This window comes from Orbicella franksi, chromosome 7, assembly GCF_964199315.1.
Source record: "Orbicella franksi chromosome 7, jaOrbFran1.1, whole genome shotgun sequence".
NCBI lineage: Eukaryota > Metazoa > Cnidaria > Anthozoa > Scleractinia > Merulinidae > Orbicella > Orbicella franksi.
The window spans coordinates 18098825-18124574 of NC_138151.1; the positions used below are offsets into that span (position 1 = coordinate 18098825).

The window sequence follows — 25750 nt, forward strand, 5'->3', positions numbered from 1 at the left end:
ACCACGAACCACGAACCTCGAACCATGAACCATGCACTATAAACTAAGAACTATGAAGTAATTAGTCTATGAAATATAAACAATGAAGAACTATGAACTTAGACTGTGAACTAGGAACTATGGACTAATTAGTCTATGAACTATTTAACAAATAGATTCCATGTTGCCGTGCGTCTGTTCAGTAATAGATCACAGATGACGTCAAAATGTGGTAAGAACAAAAAAGTGGCACACGAGGCGATAGCCGAGTGTGTCACTGATGTTCTTACCACATCTTGACGTCTTCTGTGATCTATTACTGAACAGACGCACCGCAACATGGAATCTATTTGTTTTATATAATAACGCAACAAACTACTACAGATAGAGCTTATTTCTTATTTCAAAATCTTTCAACATAACTCGAAAACCGCCCTTTGCCCACTTTGGCGAACACGAAAAAAGCCATTTGACGTAATCTGTTGTCTATACAAATTGAAGCAATCTCATTGGTTGCTACGCGTAGGAAAGAACTGTGATTGGTCCAGGAAAATCACGCCACTGTCAAACTTGATCTCGAGCGTCGCTTCTCGTGGAATGAAAACTTACAGCAAAAGCAGAGTTGAACTGCGAAATCTACAAATCTTAAAGAAAATGCTGGATAAGTCAAGTCAGGTTTTGTCATCAGAGGAGCCCTGTGAGCCGAAAAGCTTGGATGTTGCCTCGAATATTGCAGGAGTTAAAAAACTGCGCTCGGAAAACTTGCGGTTGTGGTCAACCTGTGGGCCATTCGATTCTAGTTTTGAATGAAAGGAGCGTTAGTGATGGTGGAAATTTGTGTCCTCTGTGGTTGGTGATTCTCAAATCAGTTTGAAATAGTGTCGGAGACAGCTTTTAGCTGCGATACAGTTGGCCGTGAGCTGTAGTGAACTATACTTTGCTCGCTGTTGCGCCCTGAAACGGACTGGAAAATTCGCATCGGAAAGCAAGGTTATGTCTTTATTTTAACTGATTTTAAGAAGTGGTTTTGATGTTTTATTCCAGACAATCACTGTGTCAACAATTATTTCGAGACTGAGAAAAGTTCAGTGTTTTAAATAAATTAATCTCGTAAACATTTTGTTTATTGGGTTTGTTAAATTCGAGATGAGGCAGCGGTTCTCGGCTTACAAAGACTAACTTTGTGTTTGGTTTAGTCTCGCTCGACTGCCGACTGAGACTGCTCGAGTATTTTTTCTGAGTCATTTTCTAAAAAAGAAACGGCTTTATCTTTCTCCTTCCTGCTAGACGATGCTTCTCGTTCTTGTTCAATGCCTCGACAAGACTTTTTTGTACTTTATCTTTTGCCCAGTCATGTAAAACATTATCTAAATTCTCAAAACTTTCCGCCATTTCAAAACACAGAGGGAAAAACTTTGAAATGATGACGTCAATCGTGCGTCTGTCCTCTAATAGATCATAGGCGAGAACCAATCAAAATGCGAGAATTACTTGGATTATTATATAAAAACTAATATATAGATTTAGGCCAGCCTAAAAGCGTAGCTCCTGGGCCGGGTTGTTCAAGGCCCGATTAAGCTAACCCAGAAAAAGGTAGAATTTTGATTTCAGTTTTGTAACTTTGCGGTGAGGTTTTCTGTATCTTGTTTGGCCTTCTGTTTTGAGTTTTAATAATCACCCTATACACAAAACAAAACAGCAAAAAACATTTGTATAGAAGAAAAAGTTATAATTTGGTTAACTTTTAATCCTGGGTTAGCGTTAACCGGCTTCCGAGCAATCCTGCCCTATTTCCAACAAGTTAACCTAATATGAGCCAGCGATCCAATCGATAACCAACCTATTATTTGGAGTATGGCCGCCATGTTGGGCAACTCCGTCGCCGTCGTCGCCGTCGTGCGCACGCGCCCACGAGCAATACCGCTAGCCATGATAACCACGAGAAAATCAACTCATGGGTTTCTTTTTCTTTCCTATATGAGTATGGGGCTCCGCTTAGCGGCCCTTCGGGCCGCCGGAGCTCCTATGAAGAACTATGAACTATGAACTATGAACTGGTGTACCTGTGGAGCAGAATCCACCACATTGTCCAAAACTGTTCCTAATTCCTGCGAAATAATAATAACAATGTTTAAGCCTTTTATTTGCAAGTCTAATACAGCAAGAACAAGCTTTGGTATTGTGCTGTATTTGTTGCCAGCAAATCTCACAGTGTCGCATTCATACCTCCATATTTTTCTTGGCAGATGATTTATTCAAAGAGGCGCCTTCCAATGAGTCCAGTACTTTGCTTAACTTCTTTAAGGTCTCGCCCGGCTAATGGAAAAAATGCCCAATAAACGTCTTAAACATTTCGTAAAATAAAAACTGACTCAGTTAAATTTAGGCTAGCCATATTCACATGAGGGTAATAACTTACAATGACTGAAATAAATCAAATGTAACGCTAATATTATCAATATATTCGTGAGCGCTCTTTTTGTTCTTTCGTCCAATCAATGACTTAGCTTAACAACAGAAACTTAAGCTAAGATGAATAAAAACTGGAAAAAAATGAGTAACGATTTTAAGCGACGTTTTCCTTCTTTAATTATTTCTTTCCTTTCCTCCTTCCTTCCTTCCTTCCTTCTTTCCTTCCTTCCTTCATTCCTTCCAGCCTCCCTTTCTTCTATCCTCTTTCTTTCTGGCTTACTTGTGATAACAACAATTGTACTCCAAACTTTCTTAGGTCTAGTCTGTGAAGCTGAGTTGGCTTATCATAGTGACTATTACGATGTTCGCAAAGGGAAGACATACATGTACAAAATGACAGTACAGTCAGTAGTCTTTCATCCAACACAATGTTAAGAGGGTTTTAGAGTTATAGGAGGGCTTACTTTTCCTTGCGTGACTGGAAAACTCAGTTTTCCTTTCTCTGTTAATGGACTACTGCTCGGCGAGGAACCTGTAATAATAGAACAAGACAATAGGTACACATTGTGTACATGTGTCTTCATGAAGTAATTTTGTGAACTGAATGTCCCTATAAACGTGGCTTATCAGTGGAACGATGAACAGACTAGTCCCAAAATTTAGATATTTTCAATACCAGCGCGGAAAACATCAAGTATTTTCGTACTTATCAATCAATATTTTTGAACGCGCACAGAATTATTTTGACTTTTAACAGAATAAGGAAACAACGTGACCGAGTGGCTCAGGGCGCTGCTCTAGTAATTTAGATTTGTTCATGGTGGTCCGGGATTCGCTTTAAAGATAGCCAACTAGTCAATATGTGTAGGTTAATAAACACAATACCCACCATTTGACTCGCAAATATGCAAGAATTTCTGTCCCTAGATATTATCTGTTTCCCTGAGCTCACAGTTTTCCTCGAGCTTTACTGTAAACTGTTCGCCTCTTGGAACATACAAAGTCCGCGGGCAAATATTCGTCCATATTTTCGCGCCAACTGTAGGTTATTCGTTAAGGCTATAGGCTGATAGCAGAAAGCTTATGTTTTTAAATCCTTTCAACCAGAGAACGTTTTTACTTCTTTTAAAATAATTATTATGTTAATTTGATATGTTTCTTTTTATATCTTATTTTGTTCTATACTAACTATAACTATGGGTGTACCAGATAGAGTTGTTGTTGTTGTTGTCTTTGATGCTGCATTTGTTGTTGTTGTTGTTGTTGTAATGGTTGATTGCAGCTGTTTGCAGATAAAGAGTCTCTTTGTTCCACATTTATCATCCAGGTGCCACTGATGTAGATGATTGTAGAAAGCACAGTTTTGTTGATTTCCTTTCACTAGTTCCTGTTCGTCGCTGTTGTTGTACCAGTTTGTGTAATTATAAGGCTCTCCATCGACCCAATATAATTTACGAGCATTATTTATTGTTCTGAGCCCTATATAAAAGGTTTCGTTCGGTCGAAGATTTGTTCTGTTAATAAGTTGATCCAGGAAATCATTTTCTCTTTGGCTCAGCACACTTGTCAGAGAACCATTTCGTTTCTTGCACCATCCCTTTGCTTTCCGAAAGTTAAGTTTCTGGGTATGATTTGTATACGCATAATAACATGAAGTTCCATAGACGACCCACCCAGGTGAACAAGCAGCTAAAACGTTCAACACAAAAAGAAAGAAAATTACCGGTTAATACTAGTAATAGCTGGAATCACGTAAGTAGTTTTACTTTTGTTTGTTCATCTTAGGCCCTATTTACAAGGAAAAAAGAAAAACTTATCGGACCAGGATTACCTCAGCTCTTGGTTCAAGGACAGCTAATACATGGTTTACAGCCAAATTTCGGAAATATTGCCAATCTACTGCCAAGGAAAGACTTCATAGTTTATGAGTTGCAATAAAATCCATTTTTGGAGCATGCTTTTGGTTTGATAGGAATTTAATGTCACTCGGAGAACAAACCCTATAGAGTGTTCTTACGTGACGCCACTGCAGCCACGTTGGAGTCCAAAACAATCCTGTCGGAGTTGAACTCCTCTCTTATGCAAACTTTTTTTGCTCTAATAAATTTGCATGGCAGCAGGCCACGTGAATGAAAATGTTCCCAAAGCTTGTAAAATCTGATATCTTACTACAGATTAAAGTAGACCGCATCTACTTGTGATTTTGTGTGGGAACTGTCCGTCAATAACAGGGATGCAACAGGCCGCAATTGATGGCAAGATAATTCGTGTAAACAGGATAGTAGTCCCAGTTCACTTTAGAATTTTTTTCATCTTGTTTTAGTGGTCACAGTCGGTTTGCTTTCTTAATATGCACAACTGTATACACAGTACCTCCTGAGGATTTTGCTTGTTTGCAGATAAAGAGTCGGTTTGTTCCACACTTATCATTTAGTTGCCACTGATGTAGATAATTGTAGTAAGCACATCTTTGTTTGTTATCCTTCAATAGTTCCTGATCGTTACTGTTGTTGTACCAGTTCGTATAGTTGTAAGGCTCTCCATCTACCCATGATAACTTGCGAACATTCGTTCTCAGCCCTACGTAAAACGTTTCGTTTGGTCGAAGATTTGTTCTGTTGATAAGTCGATCCAGAAAATTATTTTCTCTTCGGCTCAGCACACTTGTTAGGAAGCTATTCCGTTGCTTGCACCATCTGTTTGCCTTCCAAAAGTTAAGTTTCTGGGCGCGATCGGTATACACATAATAACATGAAGTTCCATTGAGGGCCCATCCAGGTGAACAAGTAACTGAAACATTTAGCAGCAGAAAAACAAAAACATTATGAATTACTATTAACAATTTAACAAATAGATTCCGTGTTGCCGTGCGTCTGTTCAATAATAGATCGCAGATGACGTCAAAATGTGGTAAGAACAAATAACTGGCACACGAGGCGATAGCCGAGTGTGTCACTGATGTACTTACCACATTTTGACGTTTTCTGTGATCTGTTACTGAACAGACGCACGGCAACAAGGAATCTATTTGTTTTATGTAATAACGTAACAAACTACTACAGATAAAGATTTTTTATTTCAAAATCTTTCAACATAACTCGAAAGCCGGCCTTTGCCCACTTTGGCGAACACGAAAAACGCCATTTGATGTAATCTATTGTCTATACAAAATGAAGCAATCTCATTGGTTGGTATGCGTAGCAAAGAATTGTTATTGGTCCAGAAAAATCATGCCACTGTCAAATTTGACTCGAGCGTCGCTTCTCGTGGATTGAAAACTTACAGAGAAAGCCGAATTGAGCTGCGAAGTCTACAAATCTTACAGAAAATGCTGGAAAAGTCAAGTCAGTTTTGTCATCAGAGCAGCCCTGTGAGCCGAAAAGTTTGGACGTTGCCTTGAATATTGCAGGAGTTGAAAAATACGCTCGGAAAACTTGCGGTTGCGGTCAATCTGGAGGCCATTCGATTCGAGTTTTGAATGAAAGGAGCGTTAGTTATGGTGGAAATTTGTGTCCTCTGTGGTTGGTGATTTTCAAATCAGTTTGAAATAGTGGCGGAGATACCTTTTAGCTGCGATACAGTTGGCCGTGAGCTGTAGTGAGCTATACTTTGCTCGCTGCTGTGTCCTGAAACGGAATTGGAACATTCGCATCGGAAAGCAAGGTTATGTGTTTATTTTAACTGATTTTAAGGTGACTGCATAGGGTAATCATTTATGGCGTTGCGCGCGCAAGTGTTATGTTTTGATTGCCGTTTTTGCATTCGTATTTACACCCAGTCCTCTCAAACTAATTACATTTAATAAGCAATGATTGAATAGTGTTTTACTATCATCTCTGTTAAAATTATTGGTTTTAGTCTTGAATTAGAAATGCCCGAACAAATATGTTTTTTTTACTTTTTTTTGGCTTTACTTACGATTTTCTTGAATTTCCTTCGGTGAAATCTTCCGAAATTTTCACAGCATATCGCCTCCCGCGGAACACGAATTTTGTGCTTGGTTTGGTCTCGCTCGACTGCCGATTGAGACTGCTCGAGTATTTTTTCTGACTGTCATTTTCTTAAAAAGAAACGGCTTTATCTTCCTTCTTCCTGCTTCTCGTACCTGTTCAATGCCTCGACAAGACTTCTTTGTACCCTATCTTTGGCCCAGTCACGTAACATGTTATTTAAATTCTCAAAACTTTCCGCCATTTTTAACACAGAGGGAAAGACTTTGAAACGATGACGTCAATCTAATAGATCATAGGCGAGAACCAATCAAAATGCGAGAATAACGTGGGTTATTATATAAACCCATATAGATCGATCTAAAGTAGTTTCACTATCCTCCTGTCTATCTTAGACCCTGCTTATAAGAAGACAGGTTGTGATTACTGCTAGGGTAAAGAAGAGCTAACTGAGGGTTTACTCGCAAATTTCACGGTTAGGAATAACCCACTGCGAAGGACGAAATCTGTAGTTTAAAAGTTCCAGTTGAATGAAATTTCTACTTCTTAAGGTGTGTATTTTGGGGGCAATCCAGGACACAGATTCAACCGAAAACATTCGAAGTTGATTATTTCCCATGAAAACTAACGCCAAACATTTCAATTTGGCGTTCAAAACTAATTCAAAGAGACTAGGTTGTTATATGCCAAAACGATTTACCAATACTTATGTCTTCATAAAATTGCGTTAGTTATGATTAATTGGTAGGAGAACTTGGTGTCCTCCAGCTCTATTTGCCTCTAATCACTCGAATGTTTTTAGTAAGAAAGAACAATGGCAATGGGCTCTCTCTCTCTCTCTCTCTCTCTCTCTCTCTCTCTGATCGTATATACTTCCACGTTCAGAATTATCCCGAACTAATTTGACGCTGCCCTACAGCAACGCCACCCATGCAGTCTACGCTAGATAATTTGCTGTGCGGTTCAAACTGATCAGCAGTATGTACGTAAGCGAGGAGAAAAGTAATAGCTTTTTACTGATTTTACTCTGTGTGTTTCGCTGGTGTTTTAATTTTACTTGTCTTTCAATTTCTGGATGTTTCAATACAACAACAACGTCAATTTTCTTTTTTAAGTTATCCAAACGTTGTCTTGAATTACGTACCGGCGCTTTCGGTTACGCCATTTTTATGGTTTATAGTCTTTTCAACCTAGCTCTCGACCAATGAGCTCGCGAGAATAATGATGTCGTGTTCTAAAACGGCAACAACATTTTAGTCGTGTACATAGGCGTACGAGCACCTTCGTACTTGGGGAGGGGGGGGCGGTGACCTTATTGTCCGAAGAAAAATTACACAATGCCCGAAAGCGCGAGTGTTGTTCAAACGCACTCAAATCGCAGTAAAAACAAAACCGTTCACACTTCTCACGTCTAATGAAAGTTTGAAACCTTGCATCAGTCTATGACCTCGATAGACAGCCTAGCAAAATCAGAAACTTACAAAGGAAACAGTTAATGGTTTGCTGTCGTTTCGATACAAAGTCGTTTCGATTCAAGTCGTGATTCGATACAAAGGGAAGTCGATTCGATACAAACTGAAGTCGTTTCGATACAGACTGAAGACGTTTCGTAGCAAAAGTTAACTAGAGGAATATCCCAATTAAAGTTTTTTTTTTTATCGTCGCATCGCATACGACAGCGATCGATCGAAAGAATGTAATCCCAGAAGGATAAATCATGTTTGTCTGGAGGTCTCGGAACTTTTTCCGCTGGCTGAATACGCTGAACATCTTTTCTGAAACAAGCCCGATTTGAAGGGAAGTCAGACGAGCCTTCGTTCACTACAAAACGAAAGCATTTAGTATCGTTTGGCAATTCTAAACGTCAGTGGAAATTCTATAATAATTTCAGGTTGCCGGGTATCTTAAAGTTTTGTATCGAAACGACCGGACACCGAATTGGTTGTCAATTCTTCCTCGTGCGAAAGGTTCAAGAAAATTTTAAAACGGCTCTTTGTGGAGCCATTCAAAATGGGTCTTTTCAGAGCCACCAAAGAAACAAAAGTCTCGGTCTTCGTTTGCTCAAAGTTTTAAGAGGGAAATGGTTATGAAGCCCGGCAAACATCAAAGTCGGGAGCAACCAAAGATGCCAAGATTAATGTTGGGAGGTCCAAGACCGTGCACAATCTTGTTTTTCTTTCGTACACTATGCATGAATTACGTGACAAAAACGTTCCTGTCGGGAAACTTTACAGATGCATGTATGCTCGGGGCAACTTTGTACCTCATAGTATACACAAGTCTGTAAAATTCCCTGACTTTGTAAAGCTATATTTTCCTTTTTTTGGAAGATAAGAGTCTCAAACACATCGCCATTTCGCCAGTTATAAGGTACGTTTTCCAGCCATGCGGATAGATATTGAAATAATATTAAAAGATGAAAATGGAAGATTTAGCATAGAAGATTTTATCATAAGAACAGGTGAAATGACGAGCAAAAATCGTGCTGCGCCTTAACATTGTTCGTTCAATTCTCATTTTCCTTTATCCACTGTTTATTGTAGTTTGCAGTATAACATATGTGTCAGACCTTTACTAAACGGTGAAATAAACCTTTATGTAAAACCAAATAAACACTCTATTGTATAGCTTTTGCTAATGCATGCTCGGCAAAAAAACCTAATATTATAAAACACAAACGGAACTTGTCTTTGTCAATAATGGTAGTTTTGACAAACCAAAACAAATTTTGCATTCAGACATGAAGTGGGGCACAGCATGGCTCAGTAATTTGTTAATTAGTCGGAGACAATCCGACTGGTGTAGTTCTGCTGATAGCGCCTTCATTATCAAAAAACAAACCTTAAGGCCTGTGACAAGAAGCGCGTATTCTGGAAATGAAAATTTCGGCTTTAAAACGAAAACGAGCGATAGTCCTCAAGACACATTTCAGAATGTTCAGATAACAAACGTCTTTAAGATTTTATACATGTGTCAGTATGTTTTGTGAAACTGAGCTATCTTTTGTTAACCTTTTGTTTTTCATTTCGCGAATTGTCACTTACTAGAACATTTCATGCAAATCGTTTCCTCCTTTATGGCAGCAAGTACTTAAAAGACTTTCAATTGCTGGCCTAAGTAGAACTGAGCAAGCTAAGGAATATTTGACACTTAATTCTTTTTTATGCATTATTGATAACTGTTGATTCAGTGTGTGAAAAGAGTTTGTAAATTTCCGGAACGATCTTTTTTGTCTTCCAGCGAAATATGCTAATGAAAAGTTTCTCGTGTCTGCTACTTTGGAATTAAACGTAACTCCACGGTCTTTAATGTTAACAGACTCCAAAAGAAATATTGAATGGAGTGACTTTTGACAAAGTTTCCAACACCGAGAACTCGGTTGATAAGTTAACAAAATGACCGATTTCCCGCTTGTTTCACGAGGTTCATAATAAAAGTGAGAAGATGACCTCGACATTGAAATAGTGGACTGTATATCCTCGACCCTACGGAAAACTTCAAATGTCCTAACTTGCATCGAGCATAAATATTCGACGCTTGGTTGACAAACTGCATTACAGCTGCAATCCTGATTGCCATTACGTTTTCCAGACTAATCTAAAGAAAGCTCCCGATAATTTCTAACTTTACTTAAAGAACTTTTACCTCTTTGTGAAGACGTCTGGGAAACTGCTAATATGAAAAGCACTGCAGACAACGTTTCCTTCATCATCGAACTCAGACCAAGCTGGAGCAAAACTAATTAAGTAATCCTTTTCGCTTTCAAGTTAAACCCTGCGGGTCGCTGCACTAATCAGCGTGAAGTGTAACTTGAGCCTTGACTCATGAGCTTCACATACCACCCTGTGGGAATATTCTGTGTTCTATACACTTTCAAATGTTTTGCTAATCATAAGTGACAGCGTTAGAAGTGTAGCTACAGTCCTCGCGATACAAACCAGATATGCCCAAACAAGTTAACGGCGCATGCTATTTTATTTAATTTGTGGCATTATCTCATTCTCCACGAACATTCGAGATTTCATGCTTTATTAAACAATTACTAGCTAGCTATATTTAGCATTCGTCTTCTTTAAAATACGTAACCACCCATTAAATACATTGAGTATTGAAAGGAAAATGTTCAGTGCAATTATATTTTGACAATTTTGCAAAGAAAATATCAATTTCAAGACTGCAATCCATTGCAATAAAACCCCAAGATAACAAACGAATGGTGTGGAACTAGCGTATAGACTGAGCAAAAAGGAGATAACAAAAGCGATCACAACGTCTGGAATTTGTCACACCTGAGTTACTTTGCAGTAATATGCGAACAGTAATGTTTACGTAAAAACAACAAAGTCTTGTCAGTTTTTAATGGCTGCTTTTCCTTGAAAAAAAATTAAAAGAAACAATCTCTTAAAACTACGTTGGTAGTAAATCTCTCAAGTGTGTATATTATCAAAATAACATGTATGCCAAAATTTCAGCACGCTGATTGGCTGAGAGCACGTCAATTAATCTCATACATTGCAGAAAGTTGAAACTGAGTTTGCATGCAGAAGGCGAAATTAAATTGCATGCATATTATCAAGTTATCAAATGATTCTTCTCATGCGATTTAGATTTTTTTTCAAAAACTACAATTTTTTAGTCTTTGAAAAATTTAATTGTGCTTTTTTATTCCAAATAAACGGATGTTTACATCCTTGTTGTCACCCAATTCAGATCATGTGATGGTTCATTTGGGAGGTTTCAACTGTGCAATTTGCAACATGCAAGTGATTGCATGGAAGTATGTAGAAACAAAACAATTGTAACCTCCTAAATGAATCATGACATGACCTGAATAGGCCACTTTCGATATATCAAAATTCAGCTTGATAGTGAGGCCTAGAGGACACAAACAAAAGAAATGAATAAACACGTCATTCAGTTTCCTTTGTTTTGTCCTCTAAGCCTCGCTGCCAAGCTGATATATCGAAAGTGGTCTATAGGGTGGCAACAAGAATGTAAACACGCTAGCCGAGTCCGTCTATTGCACTCGAAATCATTTGATTACCTGTACATACAGCACGCAAAGACTCTAGATAGAGGCGTCTGGGATCTAGAGCTTGAAGTGACATTGCAAAACCTTGATCTCGTGTTGAAATGATCACAGTATTCAGAGCACGCGATTATAATGTGATTCCAATACTTTGGTAAGCTGCCCGATAAGTCAGATTTCCTAGCAGTACCTATATCCGACCAATTAAGTAACATTTTCAATTGTTGTGTCATGTTTATTAAATTCTAGAGAACGAGAACGAAATATTCCTAAAGGCAAATATTTTCTCTTCCAAACGTAGATTTTGGTGCGTTCTAAGCTTCTGTTATGTTACAGAGGAAGTTGTTTTCATTTTACGCTGAGCAAAACCAGCACCAATAATTTTCTGTTTCACACCTAAAGCTTTGCACTTTTGCTTTTGCTTACATTTCGAGCTCAGAAAGGTTTACTTTTTTAATGTGTATATTATGATCGGTCAGATGAAATTACAGAAAAGCTACCTTTAACACGCTCAGATAGGCGACTGGCTTAAAAAATACTCGTTCCACTTTTTCATCCAATCAGAGGTAAAATTAAAACCAATCGTGACTCGTTCGCACACGTTTTCCCGCGCTTTGCGTCAGCTACATGTGTATTTACTATGAGTTTTGATTGGTTCATTGGATTGTCTCTGTCCTGTATGATTGGCCCGAGTGATTACTTTGCTTTTGGTTTTACGACAGTCAAATGAAAAGCGCTCAGGCATATAAAACTTAGCTTTACAACGTGACTTTCCATTGCTCTACTCACCGTCTGAGCACTTTGTCGTTCGCGCACCCTTCACAGTGTTATCTCTAAGACATGTGAATACAACCGTTTTGTCATGACGAAAGTCATCACCAATCCCTGTTTTCTTCATTTGGACGGCCAGGGTCTGGGTAAGGAGCTATACTAAACGGAGAAAAAATATATAACGAGTTAACTAATGTGACGTCAAAAGCTAAGAGTTAAGAATGTAACTGGTAATGATCAAATGGTCCAAAGGTTCGAGAAGGTCTTCTGCATTCCATCTCCCGCTTCCTGGTTTTCCTGGTCCTGTATGTTTCATTTTTAATTTAAAAAATAGTATTTTCCAAGTGTAGGTATGGATGGGACATTCACTCGCTCCTTCGCTCCTTCTCTTTCTGCTAGACGTTTTGCGAATACGCTGCCCAGTGTATAAGGCTTTCGCAGTCGTAGCGAACTTCAAGCTATTCGACGTGGAGGTCTAGCCTAGTGATAAATTTTACTTTTTGTTGGCAATGTTTTTCATTTGTTTTTTTCTGATGTAAGCCAATATTTTATAGCAGAAATAATGTCTCTATATATAGAAGTTAATGATAACCAGGAGCCATAATTTATGGTTCCTGTTATAATAGATGAGTTACACGTATGAAGTTCAAATGATTAAAAGTACTAGTACGATTGTAATTTTCAGACGAGAAACGGACAAGAGAATTCGAACTTTGCATTTCGCTATATAGGTTTATATGGTACCTGCATCGTCCCCAGTCGCCTGCGCGATAGTTAAAAATATAATAATTAACTAATGAGGAGGGGCGCTGGGAATCATGGGGAGGAGGCATGGGGCAATAGGCTAAGGCCAACTTAAAGAAGCATTCAGGGCGCAAATACAGGGAGTGGAAAACCACTAATATCTACATGAAGTCGATACATTTCCCACCGAAGCCTTCAACTGACAGCAATACCCGATTGGGCTCAAGCAACAACATTAAATCATAGCTATCGCCGCTGTTCGCACTCAAACTTACGGAAGAGTTCGCTATCTCCAACATTTCCGTCGTGAACGTGAAGCCGGTTCGCTTCGGCAGACCATATAAGGTACCCCTGTTTGATTGACGGATTTGGAAGTCTATTGCAAAAAGCGTTTTGATTTCGAAGGTCACGTAGCAGTGAAAACAGTGGTAACTCAAAATAGCGTTGAGCCACTGAACTTGGAAATAAATTATGAAAGGGTGTTATGAGGCATTGCTCATTAAGGAACTACTTGTGATGTGAGGGCAGTCTAGCTTTCGAACAAGCCCGTAAAGCCTTTTTCCATTCAGGGGTGTGTTGTGATATTTGCAAAATGAAAAAGTTCAACGTTACGAAACTGTTTGTTACTCAGGCCTGCCAACACATTTTACATTGCATGTATCTGTACATGTCTTCCATGTGCTGTGGTCAAAAACGGCAAGATAATTTTGTTTGGTCAAAAGTGAGGTATAGAGTGAGTGAAACACCCGAGTCTGCGGTACGTAAATAAATCACCAGTATTTTCGTCCTCTGGTAACTTATGTACAAGTAGGTCAGTGTGATAAGCGCTGGCTCGCCATGCGAAACATTAATTGGTGACTACTGATTATTTTTCCTTTTCTTCTTCATTGTTTTTTTTTTTCTTTTTCTGTCAAGAAATCATTTGCCGAAAGGTAGCGTTGGTCTTTCCGTTTCTTGTGTTAAAAAAATCTTCTGGAGCCTTTAATCATTCCTTTATATCGACTGCTTTCGAACTCACAATATCACGTAGGTTTGCGAAGGAAAACCCACGAAGACTTTCCCTGAATCGAATCATTAAGGAGGAACCATAATTATTTTCCTTACAATGAAAAATCGTTATACCCTCTACATCTCGAAAATAACTAACTTGACACGCTGCAAGCGACTGTAAAACGGCCTTAGACGGCTGATGTTCGAAACCCGGGAGGGACTCCTATCAAGGATTCCGGTCTCACTTACAGTGTTGATGACGAAACGTCACCATTTTAAGTTGTCAAAGTATCCTTTAGGGTGCACTCGAGGAAATAATAATAGAGGAAATGCTCTCATTTAATTTCTGTTTTCAGGCTTGATTTCCGCTGATCTCTCGAGTACGCGAGTCGGGTCTACAAGTGCGTGCGGGATCCTTTCTTGAACAGCGGTTAGTGATCGAACCTATTCCATTTTACATGGTATCTTTTAGGGGTCTAATGAAGCTCAACCAACGTCTACATTAGTCTCCCTCAGGAGTTAACTTCACATTTTCCGACGAGCATCCCTTGCCTTTTCATATGGGAGTCTCCCCCCGGGTTTCAAATGTCTAACGAGAAGTGAAGGAGTGAAGGGGTGAAGGAGTGATGGATGGAGTGATGGAGTGAAATTGTTCCACCACGACAACTTGGAAAATAATAAATATTTTCCAAGTTAATAAAAAAGGAGCTAAAAACCATTATAACGGTTCGGATTGATTGTTTTCACACCCTTCTTTGATTACGGCCCAGATAGTTCTGCGAAGAAACCCACGTACGTCAGAACGTAAATATTGCTGTGTAAATGATAAACAGCTAATCGTAAAGCACTGTCCATGCCTAGTTACCCGAGCCCGAGGAAAAAGGGGATTTAGTTTCATTCCAAACCTATAATAATATAAAACCACCACTGATTGTAGTTTTTTCAGTTTGGTCAATGAGAACCAGTTCAAATTGATTGAAATTTGTACCGCAATAGACTGAAATCAATTACGAAATTACGAAAATCGAAATCTGAATTATTTGTTTCAGTTGTTTGCTCGACCTCACTAGCCTTTGTGCTATAAACACTGCCGAGGTTAAATAAAGTTTATTTATTTATTTATCTATTTGTTTATTTATTTATTTATTTATTTATTTATTATTTTAATCGATATTTGGGAGGCTTTCTTGTCACAAACTTTGAAAACATTGGCCCAAACATAAATGACTTAGACTTTTGTCCTTTTTTTGTGAGCCACCCTTAATGAAAACGATAGAGACTTTGTGAGCCTGACTATCACGGACGAAATCCCCTCTCCATCCAACATAATCCATAATCATGATAATGCCTTCGTGACTAATCATATCTCTGTTTTAGTTTAATTTCCAGAGGTGAATATAAGAATTGGACATTTTGATTGGTCCAAAAATTCATCATATGACAATATATTCACCCCAATAGAGCTTGGTTACTAAGCTCGCCATCTTTGCCATCTCGGCAAGTAAACATGGCGGACACGGTTGCTGAATGAAGTTTTCATTTATTCGGAAGACATCACTCCAAGTCTAAGATATTTGAAAGGATGGAGAATTTTCAAAATGACTCCTGTCGCCCTTGGACCAAAAATTTTTCAAGAACTCGTATTCATGGCTTTTAAGAATCGTAAACGCAGTGGTTGCGCCGATCGTCAGCAGGTCAGATCGATTGAACGAAATTTATTTTTCTTAAACTAAAGCTACTCATTTTTAGGCGATGATGACAACTGTGAATGAAGTCAACAACGATAAAACAAAGCTACCGGATGAATTTATTTTTCGTAGTGTTTCGCTTGTTTTTTTCACTACCGAACTCGACGAGTAAATTGATTCACAATCGATGTACATGTAAGCTTATTATTAAAGCTGCCGCTGCATACGTGTATGCACACGAACAATTGCGTCCGTGTTTTTATGTTTCAGTCCGATATTTTGTAGTCTTTGACATTCACCTCTGAAAATTATACTAAAACAATTATTCGCCTCAGGCTCAGTGGACATTAATGAATATTCACCAATGTTCACTTCGCCTTTGGCGAATAATTGTTGAGTATCACGGTTTCACACGATTTATATGAAGCCAACCGTAGGAAAAAGGGCTTATACAGAAGTATGGCATGCCATTTAGAGTCGTCACAATTTATTTTTAGTCTTAGGTCCAAAGACTTCCCGTTTAACAGGAATTCCAAGAAAGTCAGCCCGCGAGCGGACTGGACCGGAGTAGTTTAATTTTTAATCCTGCCTCGGTCGGTGTCGGTCGGTGTTTTAGGACTTTTAGCTACTTTTCAGCGCTGTTGCAGCTCAGCGATATGAACGGGCAGAAGATGATAGCTAAAGAAGCCTTACTTTTCATATTAGCAATTCAACAAGGTAAGCCTGCATGAAATTCAATACACAAACAGTCCACATGAATCAATCATCTTAATCAGTAACGTTAACACCTCTGTTAGCTTGAACTCCCTGGAGTGTTCGTATTTTATTGCAATATGATTTATTTTTGTGGTGAATTGATCGTTGCATTCAATTTCTTGGCTTGCTTTGGGATGTTACTAAAACGAGGAACGGGGAATGGGGAATGGGAAATTGAAAAATTGGAAATATTGGTCAGCTAGCGTTATAACCACAGAAAAGTTGGAGTGGGCGCATCGTCTCTTTGACGCACGTGGGTTTCAGCTCGGCGGTATGACCAGCATGGAAGGTAAGAGTATTTTGGTCAGTTTTACAGTTATTAGTTTCTAAAAGTGAACAAAATTAATCAAAGAATATTGCTTTTTAGGTAAAGGAAGTGACCATATGGATGTTGTCGTCATCGACAGGTGAGTAAGCTTGAAACTCGGCGTCGACAAAATCTGGATCGGACCGGACCGGATCACGGATCGGATCAAGGAAAAAAATTCAAAATTCAAAATTCAAAATTCAAGATTCAAAATTCAAAATTTTGTTGAGCAAATTACTCTAGAGTGACTACTGTGAGCAGAACGTTTTATTTAATTCAGGTGTGACATTCCTTTATTCTTTTATAATATCAAGCCTACTGGGAGCTGGTCACAGATGAATTTTTTTCAGGCTGTTGGGTTTTGATTGCGATGGTCAATCATGTCTTCTTATCTTTCTCCGCAGTTCAGATAAATGATATTTCGTATATTCGCTTGCATCAAAGGTAAACTGTCATAAAACGAGTCAGCATGGTAATAATAGGACGAACGTATGAATCGAAACACAAAAACTAAAAACACTAAAAAAGTTAAACACCTGATGATTTCAAACAATTTCCGTTTCTGAGACAAGTCTATGCTTTTATAAGATGTGAGTTTGGAATACGATATTTCGTACTGGAATAAAACGAAACAAACCATTTGTATTTCAAGGAAATATAGCTGTTTTACAAAAAATTATAAGAATAACATCGATAGTTGTAACGATAACGCAACCCGAGAATAAACAACGTTTTAGGAGTTACGTCACGATTTTTAGAGTCATCAGTTTTTAGGGTCGTAAAGAGTTGCTTTTATATGGAATAAAACCTTAAAATGATCGTGCTCTAGGATAGAAAGCACTTAAGAGGCAAGAACAAATCAAAACGGAATGAGGATCGTTAAGGATGGCAAAGATTAACGAGGACTGCAAATGACGAACTTGAAAAACTAGGCTAGTTTTTTCAAGATGCGCAAATCGTGACGTAGCTCCTTTAAAGCAAGTCATGTCCTTAAGCTTTCGTACGTAAGCTTTCTCATTAACTGTAACGCTAATTAATGTTGTTGTTCCTAGCGAAAGTAAGTTAACCGTGGCGACTTGCGATTGAACCAGAGCTATTACTCAAATACAAACAACTCGTGATGGCGTTAATGGGGGAACACTGCCTTGCGTTTGGTTAGCCCATGCGACTTCCGGCGATAGCGTGACAAAACAACCTCACTTATCTCCCCAGCACTACGAGCTGAATGACAGACAGCACGTGCTGGATCGGACAAGAGTATCGGTTAGCAAGCGATGTTCAAAGGCGATGAAAAAACAACAAGCTTGGGGGAAGTCGCTGCGCAGACTTAACCGCACCACACAGGAGTGACCCCTTGTTTATTATGCAGGAAGACATGACCAACCTCGTCTCCAAAGGGAGGGAGGGAGGGAAAATTAAACGATAGATTTACAATAAGTAATAGCTACGTTGCTTAGACGAACTCAGAATGGACTCCGAACAGTTTTCCCAGCTTTTATACGGAGACGTTCGTCTGCTTGTAAGCCAGTAGAAAAGGCTGTACTACCGAACAGCTTACCCTAACACGTGTAACATCTTAAACATGAATAGTGCTTTAATGCTTTGCACCAATGCTATGGTACGTTATAACGTTCAGAAGATAACAAAGCTACAATGTTTTAGGTTTAGCTACAATAACGCTTACAGTTTGTTGACCTTTGGAATATAACTGCTCAATAGCTCTATAGAAAGTGATGCCGCCATGAACGGCTCATTCAGAACGTACGTCACGCTCCATTAACTATATTTTACTGGCGTGACAGTAAAATCTCATTTAATGTCGTTGTTCCTAGCGAAAGTAAGTTAACCGTGGCGACTTGCGATTGAACCAGAGCTATTACTCAAATACAAACAACTCGTGATGGCGTTAATGGGGGAACACTGCCTTGCGTTTGGTTAGCCCATGCGACTTCCGGCGATAGCGTGACAAAACAACCTCACTTATCTCCCCAGCACTACGAGCTGAATGACAGACAGCACGTGCTGGATCGGACAAGAGTATCGGTTAGCAAGCGATGTTCAAAGGCGATGAAAAAACAACAAGCTTGGGGGAAGTCGCTGCGCAGACTTAACCGCCACTGATGCATGCAAGGCAATGCATCCCCCCAAGCCATGGAAGCCGGTGAGAAGCTAGTTCGGCGAGAAACGTTCAACAATGTTAGCCATCCTGGGAGCTACTGACTCTAATGTAGATTGGGGAGTTCGTATATAAAGCTGGTAACAGTCTGAGGACCAGCGACCCATGACTTTAATAAGCCAGTCTGGCAAGCCGGCAGCAGCGGCAACCGACGCAGCACCTATGCGGAAGCTATGGCCCTTGAGACTCTGGTAAGGAAGACCTGCGACCCTCGAACTGTCCCGTAGAAGGTGCGAAACCGCTCCCCGAGTAAGCAAATTACCTGACTGGAAGTAAAATAAGGGACCCTGTTGCGGCCGTGCTAAGAGAAAGTACTCTCGCATAGCCGAGACCGCGCAAAGGGTGGACGAAGTGCGAGCGATGGTGAGAGATTGCCCTCGCCTGTAAACATCTGTTTTTGAAGATTTTAGCTGCACCGTCATGCGCTGCGGGCATGCCAGGGTTGGATGAAAGGCTATACAATCAGTAGAAAGATCAAAAAGCGGTCTAAATTTGCGAACACTGTTGTAGGTAAATTCACTGCATCGCAGGAAGGCGAAAAAGGCTAAATTGAAGGCGGCCCAGATCATGGAGAAATCCCGGGGGCTAAGCCATGATTGCAGAACAGGACGGATTGCCGAGAGAACCTGAGGGGTAACCGGTTGACGGCGAATACGCTGTTCGCCTTGGTAGCGGAGAATACCGCGTAAAACCTTGTGGAGAAGAAGCTTGCCCTTCAGAGGGTCACTGTACCCAGCAGTGATATGGAGGTTGCGAACAGCTACTAAATAGAGTTTAATTGTGCTATGACGCACCGTTCTAGCGAGATAGGAGGCAAAATAAATAAGAGTACCCTCGGAGGCGGGTAGGACATCCCCGTCTGGACCTAGGAGACGATTCATCGGGCAGAATTGTAAAAAGCGTTTTTCCCCACAGCTGTAGGCTCGATTTGTGTTCTTGGAAAGACCCCAAGAAGCGTAGGTGAGCACTTCCTCTCTCAAAGGGTCATTAGTGAAGGCGGGATGGTACAAGGAATCTGGTCGGCGTCGGGTGCGAGGGCCCAGAAACGCTGCATCTGAAAGCGGGAGAGGGCATCAGCAATCTCATTTGAAACCCCAGGGACATGACGGGCCCGTACAAGAAAATTATGTTCCATGGATAGGAGAACAAGCTTTCTGACCAGTTCCATCATAAGGGGAGCTTTTGAATGCCCCGAATTTATGATAGATACCACTGATTCATTATCACACCAAAACTGCAGACGTTTTCCCTTGAAAAGTGGGTGCCATATAGCGCAGGCAACAACGATGGGGAAGAGTTCTTGCCACTCAATGCTTATACCCCGCTCTCGGTTCAAAAGCATATGGGGAGGCCAGTGCCCTTGGAACCACTTTCCCTGAAAATAACCGCCGAACCCCACGGAGCCCGCTGCGTCAGTGTAGAGCTCTAGGTCTGGAGTAGGGGTAGTGGTGGACTCAAGAAAAAGGGAGCGCCCGTTCCATTTGGAGAGGAAAACTTTCCACATATCGAGGTCCCTAAAGAACTCTCTGTTAAGCCTGATGTGATGAAAACGACTAGGGACACCCTTAGTTAAATTAATGGCGCGTTGAAGGAAAGTCCTGCCGGGGACTACCACTTTACATGCAAACTGGAGAGTACCAATGAGTGATTGTAACTCAACCAGGCGCACGGAGCGGCGTTTCTTAAAGGATGTCAGCAAGTCATAAGTCCTGGAAAGTTTGTCCTGGGGTAAGCGGGCCTCCATGCGAATGCTATCTAAAACGATCCCCATAAATTCTATTTCTTGGGAGGGGCCTATAGTCTTGGACGCTACTACCGGGGCCCTAAGTGACATGAATACCCGTAAAAGAGTGCTGAAGCTAGTAAGACAAGCTAATCTAGAACTTTCAGCGATGAAGAAGTCGTCCAGGATGTGAATGACCCGCTGGAGACCATAGTTATGTTTTAGGATCCACTCGAGCCCATCGGAGAGCTGATTAAAAATGAACGGGGCACTGCGAAGTCCGAAGGGTAAGTACATGTCCACATAGTATTGAGATTTCCACAAAATACCCAGTAAGTTCCAGTCTTCGGGGTGGATTGGTATAAGGCGAAAGGCTGATTTAAGATCAGTCTTAGCCATAAAGGCTCCCTTTCCCAGGGACTGGAGGATATGAATTGCATCGTCTACCCGAACATAGCTCAGGGAATAGGGATCCTTAGCAATGTGGTCATTTATACTATTTCCCTGTGGGTAGGAGAGGTGATAAATAGTTCGCCAGTCATTTGAGTGTTTTTTAGGAATAACTCCCACTGGATGACACTGGAAATTTGCTAAGGGAGGGGCAGGATAGGGACCGGCTACCCGTCCTAAGTTCACTTCCTTTTGCAGGTTGGCAGAAACTACATCAGGGTGCTGCGTTGCAGATATAAGGTTGGGGGAAATCCGGGCTGAACGCGGCCCACAATAACCAATACGAGCGCCTTCTTTAAGCGTACTTAGCAAATTAAAGACAAAATTACGATCTGGGTGATCGGTTAATTCTAAATCTAAGCGATAAATGTCAATAGGTGAGGATACTAATGGCTTCTGATGACGCCTTTGCTGCTCCACTTTACTTCTTGCTTCGCTCACTGGGTCTGGGGACTCCCGCGTTCCGGGCTTGGCCACTGGATTGTTGCTGAGGGCAGTCTTGGACGGTGTGGCCGTTTGAGTAGCAGCGGCGGCACACGTGCGGGTAGCTGCAGTTTCGGCGCCGGCACCCAGAGGACTTGTTGAAGTCAAAGCACACCGTCTGGGAACGACGCTGTTTTCTGTAGGGGTCAGCGGAAGGACAGACATCTTCAGCGTGATAGGGACTCGAGCAGATACCGCAATGGGGCTTAGCTAGGCCCGAGAAGGTCACCGTCCATAACTCCAGGTCTACTTTGTCCCACTGAAGGGACAAATTGGAAGAGGCACGGCGACGAAATTGCTGGTCGTAGGAAAGCCAAGCAAGACCCTTGAATTTAGTTACCGCGCGACTAATTATCTGCTGGTACTTAATCAGCTCAAGGGCCCGTCTTGGATAGGCAGTTACAATGACCAACATGTACACCATGTAGGCCTCCAGCCACTTCTGGAAAGAGTCTATAACGGGTTTTCTTTTCCTAACCATGGTGACCGGGGAACCCAGGGGACCTGAGGACGAGTCGTCTAAGCGGAGCTGAATTTCAGGGGCCTGGGACTGATACAAGTTGTCAGGTAAGAGTAAGGCAAGATCAACGTACTCACCCCGGAGTATTTTGTCCTCCATATTACGGTCCACTGGCCTCGACAGACCCAAAGGAGACGCCATACCCGAAGCTGCGAGAGTTTGGCTGGAGGGCGTTGGGCTGAAGGCGCTGTTTGTACGAACGGCGTCCAGAGCGCTGTGTACGGACCGGGATACGATGTCCTCAATGGCAGAACGCTGCGCTGGACTGAGGGCGTCTCTTTGATCAGTAGAGTGATTAGTATGGAAGAGATCTTCCTCTGTATCTGACTGCAGCATGTCCTCAATAGAAGACAGCGAGGCGCGGTCGGAGAGGGCGCTGTCCTCCGGAATGCTGAGACGCCGGCCTTGAGTGGCGTCGATTTCACTGGCTGTAGTGGACGGCTGTTGTGTGGATGTTTTGTTCGCCGTATGACGAGTGCGTTGAGGCCGACCAGGTCTTCGTTTAGATTGACTGGCCTTTCCCGTCGATGCTCGCTTGAGCCGGGCGAGGAGTTGCACTTTGGAGCCTGTTATGGGCAAATTCAGCGATTGAAGACGGAGTTTGAGGACCTCGCTGGATAGCTTCGATAGGTCCTCACTTCTGGTAGCGACCCGAGCAGTATTCGACGAGCGGCGAGAGCGAGCCATGGAAGGTTTACAAAAATTAAACGATAGATTTACAATAAGTAATAGCTACGTTGCTTAGACGAACTCAGAATGGACTCCGAACAGTTTTCCCAGCTTTTATACGGAGACGTTCGTCTGCTTGTAAGCCAGTAGAAAAGGCTGTACTACCGAACAGCTTACCCTAACACGTGTAACATCTTAAACATGAATAGTGCTTTAATGCTTTGCACCAATGCTATGGTACGTTATAACGTTCAGAAGATAACAAAGCTACAATGTTTTAGGTTTAGCTACAATAACGCTTACAGTTTGTTGACCTTTGGAATATAACTGCTCAATAGCTCTATAGAAAGTGATGCCGCCATGAACGGCTCATTCAGAACGTACGTCACGCTCCATTAACTATATTTTACTGGCGTGACAGTAAAATCTCATCTGTAACGCTCACATCTGACACGAAAAAGTAGCCGAGAATTAGCTACTGATACTAACAACAATTTGAAAAACGAGAATAAGAGGTTCACGCCAGCTTCGAGCCAACTAACGTTCAGATATAACTACATCTGCCTGTTCATTACAATTTAAATTCGTCGTAAATTAGGCGCTTATCTGGCTTTTTAAATGACCTCTTGTCATTCTCTGTAATTAACATGTCATTGCGTCAAATTCGGGATTCTTTTTAACATATTTTAGTTTTCCACTTTTATTTTTTATTTATCATTATCTTATAAACGATTTGACTTTTTTTTTTTGTTTTTGTTTTTGTTTTCTTTAAAACGTTTTTTTTTTTCTGCGATCCGATCCGTGATCCGATCCGTGATCTGATCCGTGATCCGATCCGTGATCCGATCCGTGATCCGATCCGTGATCCGGTCCGTGATCCGAATTGTGATCCGGTCCGGTCCGATCCAGATTTTGTCGACGCTTAAAATCTTCGTCTCACTTTTGGGTAGTAATATAAGCTTATAGATGAGCGCGAAACTCGAGCTTAAGACCGGCACGGTTCAGGAGCCATACTCCACATGAGTCGAATCGAATTGGAAGTTAGTCCGACTCGGATAAATTTACACCGACGTAACCGGTTCAAAAATAATGCACTACTAACAAATTTACTCGATCTTTACTTGTGATGTTTTAGCGACTCTGACTTTATGACAGTTACGGATGTCAAAGACAACGTCAGCCCTAGTGATCCAGAATCTATGTGGGAAAGCGAGAGTACAAGTGCTTCAATTTTTAAGGTAGTATTATGTAGACAAAGATCTACTGTAGTACGAACTGAGAATTATGATTTGAACACGGTAGCTGTTTGCTCTATAAGCTAAACGCTTTAGACAGGAAGGCGTGGATTGAGTTGACTGACGCTGGTCAAATGTCAAAAATGAGCAAATTTCATGGGCTTCCGAAAACAGTTTGGTTGTCACTCGTGTTGGCATCACCATACTTATCACTTTTTTATCATTCTTACATTTGCTGTGACCATATGGACATCAGCATACACTGATTAAGTTCAAGATACTCTTTCGCTGCCACTATTATGAGAACAACACGAGCCGTGAAAGAAAAGACCGCGCTGTATGTCAAATTACAGCCACATTTCAAACAAATGAACTAAAAAAGTTTGCTCACAATACATAGGTGACGCCATCCATATTCCGGTGCTTCGGAAATTTTTTGTAATACTTGAATGACTTATTAAAGTAACGTTAAAAGAACATCAGCACTACAGTTCGAGGCAAAAGGATTGTTTTCCCAATTGAAAGTGACGTGAAACGGGCTCAAGTACGACAATCGAAATTTCTTCTCAGCGCAAACTGAAAAGGATCTGTAACAGTGTAAGGTTTTGGATTAAAATTTTGAATGGTAATAAATGAAATAATACTTATAATTTACGGTTCGCAGAAAGAATTGTGGAAAGTGACCGCTGTTTTGAGTAGCTCTTCCCTTGAAAGCACTCCAGAGAAAAAGTATGGAGTTGCGGATGGTTGTAAGCTCATAAATAAAGGAGTGTAAAGAAAGGTTAGTATGAGAGAAACGCACACCCTGCTAATTCACCTTACTGTTTTGAACCTCAACACAGACACATATATCACATTTTTCAACTATAGAAATGAAAAAGACTAATGCTTTTGATTTATGTTTTCTAGGTCTAAAGCAAGGCGCTTTCTGTATGAGGACTCTGAAGAATTCGAAGATAGTGACCCACCCCCTGAGTATCACTGGAAAAGTTGAAAATTTACAGAGTATGTAAATAACATGTAATTAACATGTAAATAACCAAAAAAAGACTGTAAAGAATAATTTACATGATTTTTCCCCTTTTACATGTTTTGGAGGTTTCATGTAAATAACATGTAAATATTTTAAGTGAAACATGTAAATGATGAAGAAAACACTGTAAATGTTTCAAAGCAAAGGGCTAAGATCATGTAAATAACATGTAAACTGTTCCTGCAAATACTGTAAATAGCCTGTAAATTTCTTGTGATTCAATCTGGAAACCCGTAAATAACATGTAAATTTAATGCAGGGAGGGTGCCATAATACTGTAAAAAACATGTAAATAAAAAAGGGGAGGCTGTAAACAACATGTAAATAAAAAAAGGGAGGCTGTAAATAACATGGAAAATGAAAACAGGAGCCTGTAAATAACATGTAAATCGAAGAAGGGAGCCTGTAAATAACATGTAAATCGAAAAAGGGAGCCTGTAAATAACGTGTAAATCGAAAAAGGGAGTCTGTAAATAACATGGAAATCAAAAAAGGAGCCCATAAAGAACATGTAAATCAAAAAAGGGAGCCTGTAAATAACATGTAAATGGAAAAAGGGAGCCTGTAAATAACATGTAAATCGAAGATGGGAACCTGTAAATAACATGTAAATGGAAAAAGGGAGCCTGTAAATAACATGTAAATGGAAAAAGGGAGCCTGTAAATAACACGTAAATGGAAAAAGGGAGCCTGTAAATAACATGTAAATGGAAAAAGGGAGCCTGTAAATAACATGGAAATCGAAAAAGGGAGCCTGTAAATAACATGTAAATGGAAAAAGGGAGCCTGTAAATAACATGGAAATCGAAAAAGGGAACCTGTAAATAACATGTAA

At 40.5% G+C, this 25750-nt stretch overlaps 3 protein-coding genes across 4 annotated transcripts in view; 1 reads left to right on the forward strand and 2 right to left on the reverse strand.

Annotated features, from left to right (window-relative positions):
* Nucleotides 1-12268, reverse strand: part of LOC145492647 (uncharacterized) — a 26294-nt gene extending 14026 nt beyond the window's left edge. The window contains exons 1-6 of the mRNA XM_081472067.1: nucleotides 12160-12268; nucleotides 4765-5181; nucleotides 3598-4110; nucleotides 2856-2923; nucleotides 2206-2295; nucleotides 2028-2087 (exon numbers count right to left, since the gene is read on the reverse strand). Of these exons, the coding sequence (XP_081328193.1) occupies nucleotides 2028-2087; nucleotides 2206-2295; nucleotides 2856-2923; nucleotides 3598-4110; nucleotides 4765-5181; nucleotides 12160-12268 (1257 nt within the window). The remainder of the gene's footprint in view (nucleotides 1-2027; nucleotides 2088-2205; nucleotides 2296-2855; nucleotides 2924-3597; nucleotides 4111-4764; nucleotides 5182-12159) is intronic.
* A 3827-nt stretch (nucleotides 12269-16095) lies between these two features.
* On the forward strand, nucleotides 16096-24868 carry LOC145493023 (uncharacterized). Of its 2 annotated transcripts, XM_081472430.1 has the most exons (5): nucleotides 16096-16280; nucleotides 16687-16726; nucleotides 23783-23885; nucleotides 24547-24663; nucleotides 24792-24868. In XM_081472430.1, the coding sequence occupies exons 1-4, from the start codon at nucleotides 16220-16222 to the stop codon at nucleotides 24655-24657; spliced, it is 315 nt and encodes a 104-aa protein (XP_081328556.1). In that variant the 5' UTR covers nucleotides 16096-16219; the 3' UTR covers nucleotides 24658-24663; nucleotides 24792-24868. The 2 variants fall into 2 exon arrangements, with proteins under 2 accessions (XP_081328556.1, XP_081328555.1); XM_081472429.1 differs by having other exon boundaries at nucleotides 24547-24862.
* LOC145492155 (uncharacterized) lies at nucleotides 18126-20594 on the reverse strand. The gene is made up of 2 exons (XM_081471496.1): nucleotides 19999-20594; nucleotides 18126-19861 (listed from the first exon to the last, which is right to left on the reverse strand). The coding sequence occupies exons 1-2, from the start codon at nucleotides 20571-20573 to the stop codon at nucleotides 18796-18798; spliced, it is 1641 nt and encodes a 546-aa protein (XP_081327622.1). The 5' UTR covers nucleotides 20574-20594; the 3' UTR covers nucleotides 18126-18795.
* Nucleotides 24869-25750: the final 882 nt, after the last annotated feature.